The 21,095-nt window shown below is 35.0% G+C and overlaps 1 protein-coding gene and 1 pseudogene across 2 annotated transcripts; one reads left to right on the plus strand and one right to left on the minus strand.

The window, feature by feature from the left end:
* Window positions 1-3,373: 3,373 nt before the first annotated feature.
* LOC131178573 (two-component response regulator-like APRR7) lies at window positions 3,374-10,842 on the minus strand (annotated as a pseudogene).
* A 3,312-nt stretch (window positions 10,843-14,154) lies between these two features.
* Window positions 14,155-19,551, plus strand: LOC110655012 (DNA topoisomerase 6 subunit A). Of its 2 annotated transcripts, none has more exons than XM_058143543.1 (9): window positions 14,155-14,398; window positions 14,500-14,644; window positions 14,727-14,772; window positions 15,084-15,143; window positions 15,503-15,539; window positions 15,722-15,801; window positions 16,467-16,562; window positions 16,771-16,836; window positions 18,352-19,551. In XM_058143543.1, the coding sequence occupies exons 1-9, from the start codon at window positions 14,218-14,220 to the stop codon at window positions 19,549-19,551; spliced, it is 1,911 nt and encodes a 636-aa protein (XP_057999526.1). In that variant the 5' UTR covers window positions 14,155-14,217. The 2 variants fall into 2 exon arrangements, with proteins under 2 accessions (XP_057999526.1, XP_021666864.2); XM_021811172.2 differs by lacking the exon at window positions 18,352-19,551 and adding an exon at window positions 17,201-17,410 and having other exon boundaries at window positions 14,158-14,398; window positions 16,467-16,558; window positions 16,767-16,827.
* Window positions 19,552-21,095: the final 1,544 nt, after the last annotated feature.

The raw sequence follows: 21,095 nt of genomic DNA on the forward strand, positions 1-21,095 counted from the left end.
TGACAAAAATATAACATTTCTTGGAGTACGTATCCTCATGATAGACCTCACATGTCTACTAACTCTATTTCACATTTCTGTGTACTCCACGAAAATCAAGACACTAACTGAGGTAATCTTATATTTCCCGAGGTATAACGTAGAATCTAGAAACAAAGAATTACAGGAAAAGACGAAACAAAATCCTATACTCCGCATGTGACTCCTAGTAGACTCTTCCCAACACTTAGATAACTTTTCCCTATGAATCTGGAGCCTAAGCTCTGATACCACATTTGTCACGACCCAACCTATGGGCGGACCAAGACTAGGACCTGGGCCAGCCTAAAGCCCCCGAGGCCCGTAGTAAGCCTAACTGTTCATTAACCCAACTCTAAGGCCCATTTGGGCCCAGTATTAAGAAAACAAACGGACAGAGTCCGACCATAAAATGGACTTTCCAACGGGGAGTTTTCGACTCACCCGACCTGTAAACACAATAAATACTCAAATGGGGAGCTCAGCTCACCCTCCACATACTCATATCCTCATAATAATAAATGGGAGCTCAGCTCCCTCATCCAATCCATCAAACATGCATATCATTATACGTTTACAGGTCCAACATGATAATAATATTACAGACCATAATCAATAAATACTTCTAACACATGCGGAAATTCTAGGAGTAAATAAAATTACACAAATATTGATAAACAACCTGCGAAGTAGAAAAGCAGGTTAACCCAGAATAAAATATCCTCCTGTGGCCTGTAAAAATTTTTGAACAGGAGTGAGCGTTCGACTCAGAGAGTAAAATATCAATTTTAACCATAATCTCTATAACTATCTAAAACTAATGCACCATGTAGAGTGAAATGCAACATCAACAACATTTTCACATCATAACATCAAAAAGGTAAATTTGGAGCACTCACGCACCCTGTAACATCAATCATAATATATGGGAGCTGATCCCCTATACAGCTCTCTTAAATCCAACCTGGTGCTAGCGAAGAACTCAGCTCGGACTTCCACTTAATAACCAAATCGAGGGTCCCAGCGAAGAACTCAAGCCGTGACTACCCCTCAAAGGATCGGGTCCCAGCGAAGAACTCAAGCCGTGACTACCCGTCCTATCCATAGTCCACACCACATCACACGCACGCCAACGCACGCACACTGCTCCAAATTACCGCAACAACATTCATGGCACTTTAACAGTTATCAATGCAACATAAATCGTGCCTAGAGTTTAACTACATAATTATATGCATATAAGTGATGCATGGGCATGCTGACATATAATAATATCGAAATTACAATTAAAATTAATATTTTACTCACAGACTTGTGGCAATCACCGTGGCGGTGGGTGGAGGAAGAAAGGTCATCGCTCACGACAATTATATTACAATTATTTAATACAAATGACCCAATACAAATCAAGAAAAGACCTAATACGTCTAAGTCGTGCGAAAATCCGTGAGTCTCCCTATACCTGGACCTACCCAACTTTGTAAAGGGCTCAAAACACACTTCTATATCCACAATCCATATATCCACAACTCAATCACATCACACAGCCCCTCCCGCCCATCAAATCAATCATTCATCACAATATGTAAAATTTCAATTTAGTCCTTATAATTGATCATTTTTGCAAAAACTGCTCAAATAAGCTCTAAAAATTATAAAACTCTGCCCCGCGGTCCTTAGAAATATTACTAAGCTATTGCAAAAAGAATCGTGATTTTCTAAGCTATCACGAATATTTTATGGATTTTTAATCCTATTTAAGCACTAGAAAATTACGAAAAAGCAAGGTTCGGGTTTACCTTTGCCGATTCCGACTTCGGGAACGCGCTCGGGATGCCTGACAATGGTGGGGTAGCCAAAACCTCGATCCAATTCGGAGACTTTTCCAGTAGTGATGCATGCGGAAATTCACAGATCCGGACAACTGTCGAATTTCCTCGAATTGAGGATACCTACACGAAGCCCAATAATAATATATAAAAAATCAGGGGTGTTACATTAAAAATACAATTTTTTTTAAGTACTTTAAACAAAAAGTCATTTAGTGTTTGAGTTTTAGAGTCAAAAGAATATATTTAAAAAATATTATTTTAAATAGTATTTAAAATTTTATTTTATTATTTTAATATTTTTATAATTAAAATATATTAAATTTAATTTTTAATTACTATATTTAAAAAAATATTTTTGAAAATGATAGTTTTAATGATAATATCAAACATATCCCATGTCATTCTCAAATATTTTATATATATTTAAAATTAATTTAAAATTATATTTAATATATTTTAATTATAAAAATATTAAATAATAAAATTTTAATTATTTTTTTAAAAAATAAAATAATAATTTTCTTTTTTTTTTTTCTCTATCACATTTATTAAAAATTTTATTATCACCGCAAAGTTTGGAATATTTAATAAAGCTTGACCAACACCATTACAAGGACTATGCATATGCTTCTCTTTGGGATTAAATAATAACAACAGCAGCAGAAGAGAATAGTAATGGCAAGAGTTTCTTTCCCAACTGAAATTCTCTTGCCATGGTTTTGCATGGGGACAAATAGAATTTTCTATATTATGAGTTCATTTTATTTGACAATAATTACAATTCAAAATAAAAAAAAAATCTTATAATTTAAAGTATAACTCTGATATTAATAAATTAAAATTCCTTGATATAATTTTTTGTCACCGTTATTCTCTTATTATAGCTTCGAAATGGCGACGAATATAATTTTTATTATGGTATGAATAATAATATGCATTCAACTGAATATTACCTTATTATAGATTTTTATCAAGCTTCAAAGAAAAGAGAGTGATGAAGTTGCATCATCACAAATAGTTGTGAGTCAGTCAGGAAAATGAAGTAGAAAATTTGATTAAAAAAATTAAATAAAATTGCGACTTGGAAACGAAAAGATTTTCCTAATTTTTTATTATTAAGCCTAACAAAAAAATTAAGTCATTTAAAAAAAAAATAATTCATAAGTGAAAGAATTAAATTTTTTTAATAATAATTTTTATTTAAACTCAAAAAAAAAAAAAACCTTACTAAATTATATTTATTTCTTTATAAATAAAAAGTAAGTGCACTTGAATAGAATTATTATATGAAAATTATTAAGGGTGTGACCTGTAAAGCTGATTGTGGAGTACAGTAGACAAGCTTAAAGGAATATATGCTTTTTCTCCAAAGGAAGTCGGCGTCGCTTATCATTCCTCAACTTTTCTAGTACACCCGTGTTCTCTATGATAGATTAGTCCCATTTAAATGGGATAATCATTTGATTATCTAATCTCGGCAACTTCACCTGTTTAATCGAGCTTCAGACAGCAAACACACAAGATAAAAATACCAACATATTTCACGAGGAGAGCCCCTTCAAGTGGGAACAACTTCCTATATGTAGAAGTAGCATATATGGTTCTAAGCAATCAAAGGTTACACCAATAAATACAGTTCACGTTCTATGTCTAATGATATCAAACCAACTATGCCCCAGATACCATTGTGTGATTTTACCTATTAGATCATTAGGTTAATTAGCTCTCTGTTGATCTGCTTGTGCTCTCATTTGCTGTCTGCCACACAAACTGTCCCCGCACTCGCGGTCGCTGCTCAGCTAATGTCATGTCCTCTGGCTTTGGTACTGAACCTAAACCAAAAAATCATCAATAAGAAAAAAAAAAAAAAAAAAAAAGGAAAACTAGATGTTCAAGCACTGCATGCCAAACAAAAAGGAATTCCTCCCAATGCAGAAAAATATTCCATTGAACTATTAAATAGTGGATGAAAAAATCCTAAAAAATTTATAACAATATCTTAGCATTTGTTAACACATAAATAGTACATAAGCAAATGAAATGCACAGCAAAGGCAATGAGAGTTGAAGTTAGCAGGTCACCATATACAGCAAAATGCAAAAGAAAAGAAATCGGTAAAACCATTATTCTCCAGATTTTCTTATTTACTTGATGACGTTGTATTGAAGAAAAAGCACAGAAAACAAAGAACGAAAGAAGACCATTCCATAAAAACAGGGACCTGAGAGTAAAAACCGCAAGGGGAAGAAAAAGAAACAAAAAGTAATTATCACTTAGCATGGAACTCAAACCCTCTATTAGAATGAAATTCCAGTTGTAATGCCAGTTACCTTTTTCCGGAAGCATCTGTCCTTTCTTTTCCGTCGAAATTTGGTCAAGGCAGCTTCTCTCTGAGAAAACTTGTTCTGATCTACTTGGTTTCCATTCCCACTTCCACTTCCACTCCCACTACCATTACCACTTTCAGTTTTCCCAGCGATCCCATTATCATTTTCTACATTAGTCCCTCCAGCATTAACTGCAGTGCTACTCCCATTTTGTCTATTGCTCCCATGGTTACTGCCATGGTTACTACCTGAAGCACTTCCATTGATGCTGTAATTGCCACCATTACCTTCGACAGGCCCACCCAACAAATTGGAAGACCCACAATGTGGAACAGCTGCAGCCATTTTCTTCAATGACAAATCATCATGGTCAGATGGCAGCCGTTGCTGTTGTGATTGCATGTTGTGGAGAAGATGATGATGATGATCATAATGGCTAGTAAGGTGCTGAATTTGAAGTTCCTGAATGGTGCCTCCTGGTTGAGTCAGCATTGCTGTACCAGCTATCTCATCAGCTTTCTCTGATGAAATCTGCCGAGAGGCACATGGTGGGTCACCTTTCATAGGCTGGAAACTAGAAGGCGGGTGCAAATATTTCATCGTGGATGATACCGCTGACTTATTTTTCAAGGCCACTGACTTAGTAAAAGTGTGGTTTGTAGTGGAACCCATATCAATGTTATTGCTACCAACATTTAAGCACTGATTAGGACGATCACCATTTGAACGAGATTGCATATCACAAACTGATCCTTTTTTGGTAACATCTAAACTAGAATCATGTGGGGAATCACTTTTAATGTTCGCACCAGGAGCCTTAATTGAATTTGAGGCTGTATTATACCTGCAAAATGAAAAAAGAATATGGACAAACTATTCAGAGTGTAGAGATTAATTATATATTGTTTAGGATCTCTAGTTTCACAATAGAAAATAAAAGTTAGGTCTTTATGCTCCTTCATACCTAGAAAAAGCTGAAGAGTCTGAACGTCTTACGACATTGCGGTCTTCCAGAACTGCTGTTCCAACATCCTTAACCCCTCTAAGTCTTTTTAAACTAAGTTCAAGGGGTGGTGTGTCTTTAGCATCATTAGAGGCCTTATTTTTTGTATCTGAGATCTTGGAATGCCTATTTGAAGGCTCATACTCTGTGCTATCCATATGGGGATCAATAGTGTTCCTGGTGAAACCTGTCAGACTTACAGTTTCATACTTCAATTTGCTTGATGGACTCTCACTGTTGAGATGTAGCTGTCCTTTATCAATTTGCACCTTGAGTTTACCAGATCCCCTCTCGAGCATATTCTTCTGTTTCATACCAACAAGTTTAATTGGATTCTCAACTTGGTATTCAAGCTGTAAATGTAGATTTGCTGGCACAACTTTCTCTGGTCTTTACCAGTTGTATTCTCTGAAATATATTAAAAATGGCCCACTATATTTTTTACATGAGGAAAAGAAAAACAAAGACATTAAAAAAGAAATGACAATAACCTGAACAACAAAAAAAAATCTAACGCATAGCTCCTACAAATCCTTAGCACATAAGATAATATTACATACCAAGTTGTTCCTCCTGATCTTCGCACTTCTTTATAGTGATTACAGGAGCCTGATTGTCACCCGATATTTCAGCGTTTGAGTGGACAACTTGAGCACAAGTGCTGTCAGGACATTCAGCAACTTGATCCCAAGGAGAGACTGACTGGGGACTGTCAATCTCTACAGCTTGTTTTGTCCATGAGCTCTGCAAAGTACTCACCATCATAACCTTTTAGTACTTGTACAAGAGTCCAACTTCTAGGAATTTTTAACAAGTTCTAGAAACTTTGAAGCAAGTTTGACATTGGCATTATTTCATATCACAAGAGTCTTCCCAGTATTAACTTGTAACCTCGTGCACTTTTGCATGCATATTTGTACATGATAAGAGAATTTGTCTAATCTGAAGGAAGATATAGAAATCCTATAAATAACTTATTGTCCAATCAAAGTAGGATAGCATTCATGATATGTGGGGTGATATGAACCCGCCTAACTCCACTTGAAAAACTAGCTCACAAAGGGAGATTTGCAACCCATATATATAACATCCAAGAACTCCTTGCAGAACCAATGTGAAACGCATTATTCCCGACCCCTTTAGGTTAAAGTCCTCGTGAAGCAATCGGAATCATGACTTGTTCACCCTGACCTCTTCCCAAGAAATACAGGGAACCTTTGTATACGGCCCACCGACTCGTGTGAGGCTTTCATACCCAAATGATTTAAACTGGCCTAACTCCACCTCAAAAGCTAGCTCACAAGAGAAGGTTTGCAAATCTATATATATAAAACCCAAGACCTTCCTGTAGAACCGATGTGGGACGCATCATGGGGGCATGTACATTATGTCATTATCCATCATATTATATCATGAAAATGATCACTTAAATTTTTCCAACTTAGTGTGACCTTAATGTCTTTACATTTTATGAAACAGAAGTTCCATCAGTTGTGTTGGACACTTGGACTTTGATCTCTCTTAGAACAGAAAAAGGACCAACAGCCATCAAAAGAAAATTTCCATATTTATTACTTGATTTTGACGAAAACAAATTAGTATAAGCAAAAGTCAACCTAAATATACAATATTATCACCATAATATATTGAGCCACCATTGATAAAGCTTATCAATACCACTATTCACATTAAAAAATGATAGTGAGTCTATGGGCATATGAATTATATGATTTTCAAGAGGAGAAGAAAGGAGAGAGAAGGGGGAGGGAGGGGGTGTGGTACTAATATCAAAGGTGCAGCCAGGAAATTGAGTCAATTGGGTAAAAGAATTTTGTTTTGCATAATTCAAAGAAAAAAAAAAACATCGTACAAAATAATAAACTATTCATTAAGAGGAGAGAAAAAAATATTTAAATAAACAATAATAACAGAGTAGAAAAAAAAAATTTGCTATAATCTTAAATTTATAATTCTCCAGGATAAGTTTTCATTTTTTGAAAGCTTTGCATGATTAATTCATTACCAATAATATCAAAGACATCTTTCTCAAAATATGTAATCAAAAAATAATATATAATTGATCCCTCATTCAATTCTACAATCATATCTTCGCAAACTTCATTGCAGAAAATGCCTTTCAATAATTGCAGTCGCAATAAGTAATATCAATGCCTATTTCACAAGTAAACCAAAGGATGGACTAGATTTTTCTTCATTAGGATTAGCTTTTGAGTGAGGTCACCAATTCCCTTAATTTACCTTATGAATTCAAGTTTGTCCACTAGTAGTTTTGCTGACACAAAAAATAAAAAGGAAAAAGAAAAAGCTAATTGGTATAGAATGAGAGGCAAAAAAAAGATATGGGAGATGGAAAAAAATGCGATTTTTTTGATATGAGAAGGAAAAGAGATGAAAGCTTAAAAAGGAAAAGTTAAAGAGAAAAAGAAAAAGACGCATCTTTTAGAGTTTAGTCGATAGGTTTTTTTTTTTTTTAGGTTTTATTAGTCATATTAAAAATTAATTTTTAAGGTGAAGAATCCAATAAATCTAAATTTGTTAAATATAATAATATTTTAAAGGTTTGAGTGGGTCAAAAAATTTATGGGGTCATATAGGTAATTTAATATACAGTATATAAAGAGAATTTTTTTTTTTTGAATAAAAACTTGAGTGGGACCCCACTCACTTACACCTAAATCCGCCTTTGGGCACTATTTGAGCAACTCCTCTCACCTTTGATCAGTTCCTCAAATGAGATGAGAGTGAACGAAAATTATTACCTGTCCCCTCCAACCAAAAGCAAGAATAAAAATGGATACATATAGAATGAATTTCTTTCTTGAATATTTTAAAAGCATTTTGTCTATTCCATTAACTGAACAACATCAAAATAACAATTTACAGATTGAAGGTTATCCAGCCTGCTTATGTAAAAGCTCAGGATAGTAGCAACAAAGAACCAGTTAAAGTCAACCAGAACTAAAACAAATTTGTGTATTCGAAAAATATGGCATATTGATAGTTCCAAATATAATCATGTTAAATATAAGCCAGTATCGAATTTCCAGGAAATTCTGGCCACATGCAATGCTGAAAGTAAATAATGATTATAAGGATGATCTTGCTAATAAAAGACTGATTTTACCTGGGTGCCACTTCCACTGTCACTTCCATCCCTAACATTTAAACCAATGCTTCCATTATCATCTTCATCATTGCTTCCAGTGTTGTTGTCAGACTTTTCAATAACTTTTGATTTTACAGATTTTTGAGTCTGTGTGCCACTTTCACTCCCGCTACCGCTAGACTAAGGGAAAGATGAGAAACTGATCATTAAGCATAGAAAGAAATATGCACAAGCATGAAACCGAAAACCATAGTCAGTATCATCAAAGAAATGTAGTTCCAAATCAATATTGAAGATAAATCAATCTATATCTAAAGGGTAATCTAAGCAGTGATGCAAGCAGGTGTATTCATTTTCATATGCCTTCAGAAAACAAGAGAAGGAGAAAAGGCAGTTGTCACTACATGACGAACTAAATAGTGTTTGAGGTATGGATTTAAAATTTGAGGTGGAAGATCCAACTACTCACACTATGGCATCTTCTCCATACATGCTGCCAAAGGTTCTTAAGTTCATTCTTTCGTATAGGCTTCACTAAAAAATCAACAGCACCTTTTGACAAACACTTAAAGACTAAGCCCATGGAGTCATGAGACGACATCACTGCACATAGATCTCATCAGCAAATATGGTTAAAAGTATCTGTTCAAGAAGACTTCAAAATAAACAGTAAACAATCATGCTTTAGTGCCAAAACAAATAAAATGAATGAATAATTAAACTTACTGATAACAGGAACATTCTTGCGAGTTTTGTGGCTTATAATCTTGCATAAAAGACCAATGCCAGACAACTGAGGCATAACTACCTCAGTTAAGACCAGGTCAACGTGATTTGTCAAATCTTCTAGTATCTTCCATGCTTGCAATCCATTTGCTGCTTCAATAACTGACAAGATAACAAAAATAATAAGAACAGCAACAACAGTAGCACTATCGTATGGAAAGACAAATTAAAAACCCAGAAGACATTATACATACATTTAGTAGGCAGACGTTAACATTCTTGGTAGATGGTGTCTGGAATAAATTGGTATTGATGAAAGTCTTAGTCATATGCCCAGTAAATCTTTAGTTGTGTTTATCAGCAAGTTGATCAGTACTTTTTTATATGTAGTTAGCAAATGACTATTACTGACTATAGCTCCATGAGTTGAAGCCTCCAAGAATCTAGGGTTAGTATAGATATATTGAGGAAAAAATAGCTGCATAGGATAACTTTGATAATAAGAAACTTATTCTTGATTGTTTTGGCTTCTTCCTTTCGCTTCCTCTCATTTCCCCCATTTTTCTTCCTGATTCCTTTCTCTCATCACATCTCTCTACAACTAATAAACTAAAGATTCAAGCTAGAGTGACCCTTGATCTCAGATGAGAGCAGTTCCTACACTTAGACAAAATAACATGATAAAAAATTTGCAAAAATGGTAATTATTTCCACATGAAGACCTTGCATATCCACCAATGCAAAACTCAATAATTGCTACAAGTACTGTTGCAGAAGTGATGCAGTAAAATTTTGCTAACAAATTCTTAGGTTAGGCCCAATGTTGATGCAGGCCTCATAGTCCAGTATCCTTGTGATTTTCAAACGCTATCCATGACTTGCAAATTGAAAGGTTGATGCGTATGCTAATCTGGAGCAAAAAGTTTTAATTTGCACATCAAGATGCACTTTGTTAGAAGGAAGCTTTTCATTAAATAAAGCTTTCCTAAAAGCACCTTAGCTGTGTTCTAGAATCTAGCCACTTATCAAACTAACAAAGTTCCTTCACAAGATTACATAAACTTGGAACATTAGGAAAAGGTTACTGACATAGCTTCCTTTCCAAAATTCTTCTGCAGGATATTGCTATCCATGCAGTACTGGAGCCCTTCATATAAATCAGACTAATAAAGTTCCTCAACACAAACTTAAACTCACATGAAGGGCAGAATGCCAATAAGTATCTTATATTGGTTGTAGATTCTTGTCATTTATTTGCATAAAAAGGTCTCTTAACATGCATTTGAAAATTTTGAAAATTTCAGTTATTTAACATTCCTTCCAATATTGTCTGAAATATGCAGCACTTGCTGCAGGCACAAAGGTTAAATCAGAACTCTGTACCCTTAATTCAGTTTTCATGACAATTTTACTATTGTAATAAACCATAAAGCATTCATTGTCACAGAGACCACTACACAAACCTTCATAACTGCAGTTGCGAAGTAGGGCAGTAACAACATGGCGTGTAGAATCATCATTTTCAACCAGCAGAACCTTGAGGGATCTCAGATGGAGAAACCTCTCCCAACAAACTGTTCCGCCTTGAGACTGCTGTTGCTGTGCTATTTGCAATGCAGCTGCAGGTGCCTGAGGAGCCCCTCCATGCCCATGTTTTATGCTTTCAGCAATGCCATTGACTTTCAAACCAGGATGTTCGGGTAAATTTTGCTCCTCGCTCATAACTCCACCCTTAACTCTCTTGTTCTCACTGTGCAGCCGATGATTTAGTTACCTCAAATCTTTGTCCCCATCACCATCAATACTCATCTAGACATTCCCAGTCAATCAGATTCAAAAAGCCTGATTACAACAATAATAATAATAATAATAATAAAGAAGGTACAACAGCTGAACAGTGAAAAAGCCTATTCAATCCACAAAACAAAAGGCACATAGCGTCCTCTTAAAGAATACAACCTCTATAATTCCAGACAGTTCAGCTCAACCTGAAACAGAGGAGCAAATCACCAGGCAGGCAGTGACACAGAGCAGATTCATAACCAAACGAACACCACCACCTCAGATATGACAAATTGTGTTCAATCCTCCAGAAGTGTTCTGATTTTACCCTGAAAGAACAGAGCATCATATCAGGTTATTTAAGATGTATATCAACCTAAACAGAGAAATTGACACCAAAAAAGAAAATAGGACCCCAAATTTCATTCTTAATCTTATCACAGCAACCCATAAATATCAACCGAGACAGAGTAGATTGTAGTTGACTAGCCTCCATATACTAGCCTCCATATACTATAATTGTACAAAATACTGCAACAAACTATAATCTCAAGCAAATAGATAATCAACAAAGCTTCTACCATATCATCAACTTAATGCAATACCCGTTTCTTCAAGCATCAAAATTTGCGTAAAATAAACAACTAAAATGAATTCCTCACAAGATTTAAAAATTGATAAAAAAAAAAAACCTCTAAAACTTGCACAGATGAGAGTGAAGATTAATCTCAAAAGCCTCAAAAGCCTCATTAACCACCATTATCAAGCTCGATTAAGCAACAAATCATTAGAGAATTTAACATTGCAGAAAAGGAAAATAAGCTAATTCCAAGATCATTGGAAAAAAATTAAAAATTAAATTTATAATTTATGAAACAGTAAAAAAAAATTGAGCTTGACTGGTGCAAGAAACGAGTAGACCAGATCAAAAAGGATAAATCGGCGACCTACTCTTTAGGAGGAAGAGCAGAAGGGAAGAGGGATTAGATGAGGGCGACAAGGTTGTTGACGTGGAGGAAATGGAGGTGTGGAACGTTCGAGAAGTGCCACGTAGGATCGGATATTTACGCGTGGCGAAGGCTGTAAGGGGGCCTTCGACTTGCAGAGCTGGACAAAATCTAAAGCTGGGAGCACGAGGTTTGCATAGCACCTCTACAAATCTTCGTTGATCTGATCCCGGACACGCACGAGGTTTTGGTCGTTTTCACGGACGTTAAACGTCCAGCGCATTTATACTTTCTAAATTGGCTTACAATAATTTCTTCGAAAAGAAAAATGGCTTATAATTGAAGGGCGTTTATGACGGTGTTAAGACTAGTGAAATGACTATATTAGACACTTCTAATCCAAATGACGTAACCGTTCCCAGCATGATTTGAAGACAACGGTGCGTTTCGAATTTAAATTTAAGTTAATATTTTATAATTTTTTTCTCACTTTTTAAAATAGATTAAAATTAAATTAATTTAATATAAGTTATTTTTAAAATGGTAAATTAACTTCAATCAAATTAAAATAAAAAATTAAAATTAAGGACTTTATAATATGCTCTGAAATTTTTAATTTTAATAATAATACCAATAAGTTTAAAATATTAATTATCATTGAAAAAGGTTATTTAATTATTTATAAAACTAGAATTAAAATATATTAAAATTTTAAATTAATTTTTAATATATTTTAACTAATATATTTAATTAAAATAGATTCAAAATTAGTGCAACAATCCAAATCACAAACCGGAAGGATGTGTGATGAGCTTTCCCGGCCTCGAATAAATATTTGAATCTTGGAATCTATTTTACGGCTTGTATCACTCGCTTTGCTTTGCTTTCTTGAAATGCTGCTGGATTATTCTCAACTTTTTTCAAGCCTCCGCTATTTTTATTTTCTACCATCTTTCTGATATGGTATGGATAATATCTGATTTGAATAGAGGGCAATTTGGATCTTTAAACCAAATTAAAGTATAGTATATAGTGTTTGATTAAGATATGTTATGTTCGGGCAATCGGAATATTTAGTCCGAATCAAAGTAAAGTATAAGATATTCAGTTAAGACATATTATATTTAGGTAAATAGTAAAATATTCGAATAAAATATTATATGCTCAGTGCTCATATAGAGTATAAGGAGTTCGGACATTAACATAATATGTTCGAAGGAAAAGTCAAATGTTCGAATGAAATGTAAGATGCTTCAATAAGAGAATATTGATTGAAGATCAGATGCATGAGAGCAGGATTGGCTAAAGTCTCGTTGAAAATATTGCCATGCTGTTAGTAACGTACCCGTAATAAACGAAAAAAGATGATTAGATAAGAGTTCACAAATCCCCAATAGGGTGAAAAAAGCATCATGCTCAAACTTATAAATATGAAACAACACTTTACAAAGGTAAGCAATTCTATCTTTTTTATTTTAGATTGGTATTTTATTCTCGTTGGTATTTAATGATTTGAGTGTCGAAATAGTTTAACTCTCACCAATTTTATTTTTTTTTATTATTTATAGACAGCACTCTGATTAGTTTTTCATCCGAAAACTTTAAACAACATCACTTTCTATGATTAATGTACTTGCAGCTCCCTAATATTTTTAATTTGTGGAATGAAATCCCTTCTCATATCCTAGAAGACATGACTACTTGAATACAAATGGCGAAAATCATCAATTAGAATGTAATGCACATTAACACGATAAAGGAAGAACAACCTGATCATGATATTGGTTTTATGTAAACAAACATGAATTATCTCAAAAAATGCTTTTAATTTCATTATTATTAGTTTGTCAAACTCTCCTATTAGTCTTATTGACTTAAATATCGTAATGGATAATATTTTAAGTTTTTTTTTTTCAAAATAATTGAGTTCATCGTAAAAAGATAAATTATTATAAATAATAAAAATAATTAAAAATAATAAACACATTGAAAAATTAGAAATATAAATTATGCATCTAAGTACATATTCCATGAAAGAAACGGTTTGTAATTAAGGACTATAAATTAATTTAATATATTTATTATTAAAATTATTAAAAAAATTTAAAAAAATAATATTCAATTATATACATTCATAATTAAAAATAAATTAAGTTATTTATATAATCTTATTAAAATTATATAATATATTTAAAAAATATAAACTTAAAATTAATTCAGTCCGAGACAGCTTCAAATTTTTTTAATAATAATTTTTTAAATTTCAGTATGATTTTTTTAATTCCATTTAAAATTAGGAACCATTCACAAAATTACGGCACTCTTGCAATCCACGTCTGCCACGTGTAACTCCCGCCTTCCACAAGAAAAACCAACGGTCACAAAGCACAGCCCACCTCGCCATAGCCAACCGCCAAAATGCTGCTTTGCCTCCTTGTAACCAATCAAGCCAGCCATGGCGATTTGTCAGTCCACTGCTTTCTCGCGGAAAATGCCCCAACCCAGCTTCATCACCAAGAGTATTTCTGCGCCTCTATTTCTCGCTGCATCAACGGGCCACCGCCACAGAGCAATTAAATTCCTTCCCAAGCGTCAAAGCCACACCATCGTCCGCTCTGCAGTCTCGAGATCTAGCGGCAAGTTTTCTTACTATCACTTGAATTAGGAAATTATTTTGTTAACCTCATCGCTGATAACTGAACTTGATTTTATATTTAAATGTTTGAGATGTGAATAGGAATTGAATCTTCGGGTTTGGTGAGTGAGGACACTACGAATTTATTGGACACAGTGAAGGTGTTCAATTTGGAAGGAAATGGAATCCCAATTTCCGATTTATGGAAAGATAGGAAAGCTGTTGTTGCGTTTGCACGTCATTTTGGGTAATAATAATCAAAATTTAAATCGAATTGGGTACTCACTTATTTCAGGCAAATCGATCTTATTTCTTCATTTGGTTTTCAGATGTGTCCTTTGTAGGAAACGCGCTGATTATCTTGCTGCCAAGAAGGTAATTACATGCAAGGAATTGTTTGTTATCTTCTCTTTGGGAGGTTAAAGGAGCAAATTTTTTACTTTTTTTTTAGAACCCAAAATCAAAATTTACATATCTTGGGTTTGGATCTTTCCAAGCTGTGGTCTATAACTCTATATGTGCTTGATTAGGAATCATTGATCTATGGAAACTGTTGGGCGAACCTGAGGTTGATGAGAATATGTTTCATTGTCTATCCTTAACTAGTTGCACTAACATGAAAAATTAGAGAGATTTAGGGGTCATTATACGCACGCCTTCATGACATTTCTCTGATATGTTGATAGGACATAATGGATGCATCTGGAGTGGCACTTGTTTTGATTGGACCTGGCAGCGTTGATCAGGTATGTCTCGGTAAGGCAGATTGATTACCTTTTTTTGCATAATTGTTTGAGTCTGTGCATGTATGTTATCATTGTGTGCTTATACTTGTGTTGGGTTTCCTTATTGTGTTTCTTATGCCATCCCTAGGGTAAGGATGATATAGAGTTTGGTTGCATTTAATGAAACTTTGTTCAATTTTTTTTAAAGGGCATTGTTAACCAAAGCAATTTAGTGTGGTATTGATAGTGAACTACACACTTGCTTTACTTATTATTCTGTATCTTATGATTGCTTCCATAATGTTTTTCCATCGAAATTTTATAGCATACCATAGATTGGGCGGATGTGTTTGATAACCATCTTCAGAAACTTGATGCAGGCAAAAACATTCTTTGAGCAAACTAAATTCAAAGGAGGTATGTTGATTGTTTACTGTAGAAATTGGATTGCCTTATAGCACTTTCTAGTAGTTTACATTTAGATTGATAATAAACTATGTAAATTGCAAAAGGGATTTTTCCTTTAGCAAATAAGGAGGTTGGCTTTCTTCTTATTGTAATTTATTGACAAAATATTATACTTTTTCCCTTTTCTCCAGAAGTTTATGCAGATCCTAACCACTCATCATATGAGGCGCTAAAATTTGTTTCCGGGGTTTTGACCACATTTACTCCTGAAGTATGTAAGAGACGTTACATTTTGTATGCATTCATGTAGTCGTGTTCTTTCATTCTTAAGAATATTGTAATGAAAATAACTCCAGCAAAATTGAAGAACACAAAATTTAAATTAGTTTGGCAAAAGTCTATTTCACATACAATTCACTATCAAGGAAAATAATACCACTATTTGAATCTCACACTCACAAATCCTTAACCCAAATACAGCCAAAAATGTTTACCCACCATGCAAAAACTACTCACACTACAATAACTAACTAGCTGCAACTCTCCACACAACTCTTTTATTTTTTGGCATCATGCTTGGCTAATGTTCCTCTCAATTTGGCACTCATATTACAAACAGCACAAGCCTCACAACACTTTGCGGCACACCTAAACTAAAGGAGAAGATCTTCTTTTATAAGCTTCATTCACAAAAACCAAGTGCAATTAGAATTGGACAATCCTTCCAAATTCTATTTGGTCAACACCAAAATTTACTGGCCTCTTACCCTTTTTTTCCTCTTTTATTTTAATCTTTTCCTCTTGCTATTCTAAATTACTTCTTATTCCAAATTCTGTATGGACTTGGACACAACATAGTAGTTGAGATGTATGCCAATTTTTAGGATGTTGTAATTTCAATGGAGCTTTCCTTTCAGTCAATTGTGAAACGTGTAGGCAGGTCTTAAGATAATACAGTCGTACATGGAAGGTTATCGACAAGACTGGAAACTTTCATCTGAAAAGGACACTGTGTCCAGAGGTGGCTGGTATGTGAATCGTCTTATTATTACAATCCTTATTGAGAGATTCATAAGAAGTCATCTTGTGAAATTGGGTTTTGTTTTGATCATGAGATTTTACAGTTGCCATGTGGGAAATTGTTATCATGCATGTTGTGTTCTAAATAAGAACTTTTGCAGAGCTTCTGTGTATGTAAAGTTGTTTTTAACAAAAATGAATTTGATTGTTTCTCAGGCAGCAAGGTGGAATTATAGTTGCCGGTCCTGGTAAAACAAATATCTCATACATCCATAAGGTTAGTGCCGTTCCCTTCTGTTCTCACCCATTCTGATTTTTAAACAAGAACTGTGGACAGCTTGATGTGTTGTAATCATGTCATACTAAAAGCATAACTCACACATTCATTAATAATAAATCATTTACAGATGGTTGTGTACCTGCATATGGTAAAACTAGAAATGACTACTTGGTAGACATTTGAAACCCATGGCAATTTCCCTCAAGGAGTTTGATCTACTCTGTTTTTTCTTCCAGAAGATGAAAAATGTGTTTACGCTTCTCACAAACCCAATCAAATTTAAAGTTTATTCCAGATAATTGCAAATAATTGATTTTTTTTTTTTGTTGCCATTGTTGTATTATAATTTAAGTTTCTTTGTTTTGATCAGGATAAAGAAGCAGGAGATGATCCAGATATTGAAGACATATTGAAAGCTTGTTGCTCGTGAAGGAAATGGCACATTCTTTGAGTGGCGGCTTTAGGATTTAGGATCAATGATCCAGTTATACCTAGTTGCTTCTTGCTCATCGAGGTCTAAGAATTGAGCTATAAAGTCAATGTCCATGATTATTTATCAATGTGAAATAATTTAGCCACATCATTGGTTTTTTTATAAGGTTGAGTTTATAATAGCTGCAATTAGGGGTGAAATTTATAATAGGGACACTTAGGAGTGGGAGTGGCTATTGGGTCGGATTTGGTTCAAGGTTCAATCAAATCCAAGGTTCAATTGAATTAAAACTAGATTGAAGGGTTTCAGTTGGTTTTGGTTTGGTCCAATTTTGATCAAATTTAATTATTGAAATTTTCCATAAGGAAAAAAAATCTGGTTTGGCCCGGATTTTGACCAGCCAATTCGAATTTTGTCCGGGATTTTGGTCAATTAAGCAATGACTAAATTTAGTCTAATCTTAATTTTGAATTGGATTGGTCCGATTTCAATTTCAAACCAGATCATGGTTGGGTCTAGCTGCGCCCTTTATAATATAGTAACAACGTTTATTAATGGGTATAAGGTTCAGAATCAAAATTTCTAATGTGGTGAAATATCATTGGTTGTATTGTTTGTTTTTGTAGAGGAAAGGTTGCATTCTTTTTTATTGTTAAATAAATTAAAATAGCTAATAAATGTATATCTTAAAGGTTAAAAGTAAAAAAAAAAAAAATCGAAGAATTTTGCTAGGTGAGAAAAAAAAAATTAAAGGTTGCTGTCAAAGAAAATTAAAATTTAAAATTTTCATATATTTTTATTTTTTTAATATTTATTTATTTACTTTTCATTTTTGTAATCACATGGAGCCTTTATTCAAAGGCCAAATCAGCAATCCAAGGTGGAGCATAAAATGCTGTCGTTTTGAATGTCCGAGCACGAAGTCCCAATTGCTTGGGTCTGACAAGCCCTAGCATAAAGGATCAGGAACTGTCCCATTTCCCGCCTCTTCCCAACTCCCAGAAATGGCCGACACCACCAAGGCCAAGAAACGCCGCCGAGCCGATCCGGAATCCTCCTCCTCCGACCAACTCCAACTTCCTTTCAAGAACCGCCTGAAGCCCGATTCAGTAATCCTTGAATCCCTACACTCCCTCTTAAAGTCCACTTCCTCCTCCTCCTCCACTTCCTCCAAGCCCTTAACCCTCTCTGACCTCTCCCTCTCCTCCGCGTGCCGCGAGGTTACCGACCTCTCTCTGCTCTCCGTCCAATCCGCCATCGAATCCTTAATCCTCTCCCTTACCCACTCCATCCTCTCCGGCCGGGGCTTCTCCTTTAACGTCCCTTCACGCGCCGCAACGAACCAGCTGTATGTCCCGGAGCTCGACCGCATCGTTTTGAAAGACAAGAATACCCTCCGTCCCTTTGCCAACAACTCCTCCGTACGAAAATCCACCATCACCGCCAAAATTCTCTCTCTAATTCACCAACTTTGCCTTAGAAGCATCCACGTCACAAAGCGAGACCTCTTCTACACCGACGTCAAGCTCTTCCAAGACCAGACGCAATCCGATGCCGTTCTTGATGACGTTTCGTGTATGCTGGGCTGCACCAGATCTTCTCTCAACGTGATCGCAGCGGAGAAAGGGGTGGTGGTTGGGAGGTTGATTTTTAGCGACAATGGGGATATGATTGATTGTACTAAAATGGGTATGGGAGGGAAAGCGATTCCCCCCAATATTGATAGGGTCGGAGATATGCAAAGTGATGCATTGTTCATACTACTGGTGGAGAAGGATGCAGCTTATATTAGGCTGGCGGAGGATAGATTCTATAATCGTTTTCCCTGTATTATTGTGACAGCCAAGGGACAACCAGATGTAGCAACAAGATTGTTCTTGAGGAAGATGAAGATGGAACTGAAATTGCCGGTTCTTGCATTGGTGGATAGTGATCCTTATGGGTTGAAGATTTTGTCAGTGTATGGATGTGGTTCCAAGAATATGTCATATGATAGTGCAAATTTGACTACTCCTGATATCAAGTGGCTGGGGATTAGGCCGAGTGATCTCGATAAATATAAGATACCGGAGCAATGCAGGTTGCCAATGACTGAGCAGGATATTAAGACCGGCAAGGATCTGTTGGAGGAGGATTTTGTGAAGAAGAATCCAGGATGGGTTGAGGAGTTGAGCTTGATGGTGAAGACAAAGCAGAAGGCTGAGATTCAGGCTTTGAGTTCCTTTGGGTTTCAGTACTTGTCTGAAGTTTATTTGCCACTGAAGCTGCAGCAGCAGGATTGGCTTTGAAAGAGCATTGGAAGCTTGAGCTTGTGCACATTCTGTAATGTATTTCTCGTTTGCAACTGTTACAGGGACTGGGAAATCGTTTAGTGATTCTGTAATGTATTTCTTGTTTGCTACTGTTACAAGGACTAGGAAATCGTTTAGTGATTCCTCCAAGTTTAATGTACTTTTCATCATTTAGTGAATGATAAACAATATTTAAATTTTTGACCAGCATATCTAATTCCTAAAATTTTTCACCATGTTTACTACTTCATTGATCCTGTACATGGAAGTTTTGAGGGTTTTATTTTTCACTTGAATACCAAAATTACTTGTGAATTTTAAAGTGATCATCTTTTTGTTATTGATACTTGTGCATTGGTGTGCTGGAGAAAATGAACATTCATGACATGGTAACATATATGAGAAAGTGCTCTTTTCTATTCCATAATTTGTTAAGTGCATTTGATCTTGTATCATAGCATTGTGTTTTGCTGCAAAGAAGAGTGCATATACTGTCATATACAAATTTGGCATTTGTAAACGATTATCACCTTCTAGTAGTACCTGGTCGTCTCTATAGCCAACAATGCGTTGAAGAACTATAGGACATGAGGGAAGAGATACCATCTTCCTATCCCTTCCAAAAATTTTTGGCCTATTTGGATCTGAATCAAAAAGGCTTTCAAAATCTGTCTCTTGTTCAACCCTAAAGATAATGCCTAGAACACTACTCTCAAACTATCAACCTGTCATCTTTTACTCCATGTCCTGAAATGGGGAATCAGAAATGATTCCATACATCAATTAATATGCAATATAGTGCCAAAAATACCACCCTCTGCCTATCCTTACATGTTTAAAGATTCAGTCAAAATATATGCATCCATAGGCAATCGGAGAAAAAGAGCAAAGATTGTCAAATTCTGTTAGTTAAGTTTGATGATCACTGCTATAGCATGGTATAGTTTTCCCGTAATACATTACTCTGTTAAAAACATGTTAAATTGCTTACAGTATAGTTTTCTGAAACTCTTCCACCTAAACCACTAATCAGCATAACAAATATCTAGACCATGAACTACCAGTCTCATTTTATTAGTATAAATGAGAATGCTCCTTGCTTGGTTTAATCACAAACGAGAATAGAAACAAGGGCATGATGATGGCATGTTCGTTTTATCAGGAATCATGACCAGTTTTTTTATTAATGGATAGGAGGAATACAGGAATTGCAGCAATTTTACATGACAAATGCTACAAAAACTTCATTGTATGTGCTAGCATACCCTGGTTTTCTTGTATCCTGGTATACAGCCAGGCATTGTTGCACTTCTTTTAGAGAACCATACCTGGTGAGCTTTTAGCAATGTATTATACGTCACCTGAAGAAGGTAAAAGACCATTGGTGATTTATTCAAGCTAAATTGAATTTGCAGTAGCTTAAATACGAATGCAGCAGTATGCAAAGTGAAACTCCCATATTTTTTCCACATTGCTGTCGAATGATTTCCACTAAACAACTTAGGAAAGCTTTCATCTTCAGCCATCTCGAAAACAAAGAA

The sequence above is a fragment of the Hevea brasiliensis genome, chromosome 3 (genome assembly GCF_030052815.1).
Source record: "Hevea brasiliensis isolate MT/VB/25A 57/8 chromosome 3, ASM3005281v1, whole genome shotgun sequence".
Lineage (NCBI taxonomy): Eukaryota > Viridiplantae > Streptophyta > Magnoliopsida > Malpighiales > Euphorbiaceae > Hevea > Hevea brasiliensis.

Coding starts and splice junctions, on each gene's coding strand:
- LOC110655012 (XM_058143543.1), top strand. CDS start 14,218: ATGGCGATTTGTCAGTCCACTGCTTTCTCGCGGAAAATGCCCCAACCC. Junction 14,773..15,083: donor ATTATCTTGCTGCCAAGAAG/GTAATTACATGC, acceptor ATATGTTGATAG/GACATAATGGATGCATCTGG. Junction 15,144..15,502: donor GACCTGGCAGCGTTGATCAG/GTATGTCTCGGT, acceptor AACTTGATGCAG/GCAAAAACATTCTTTGAGCA.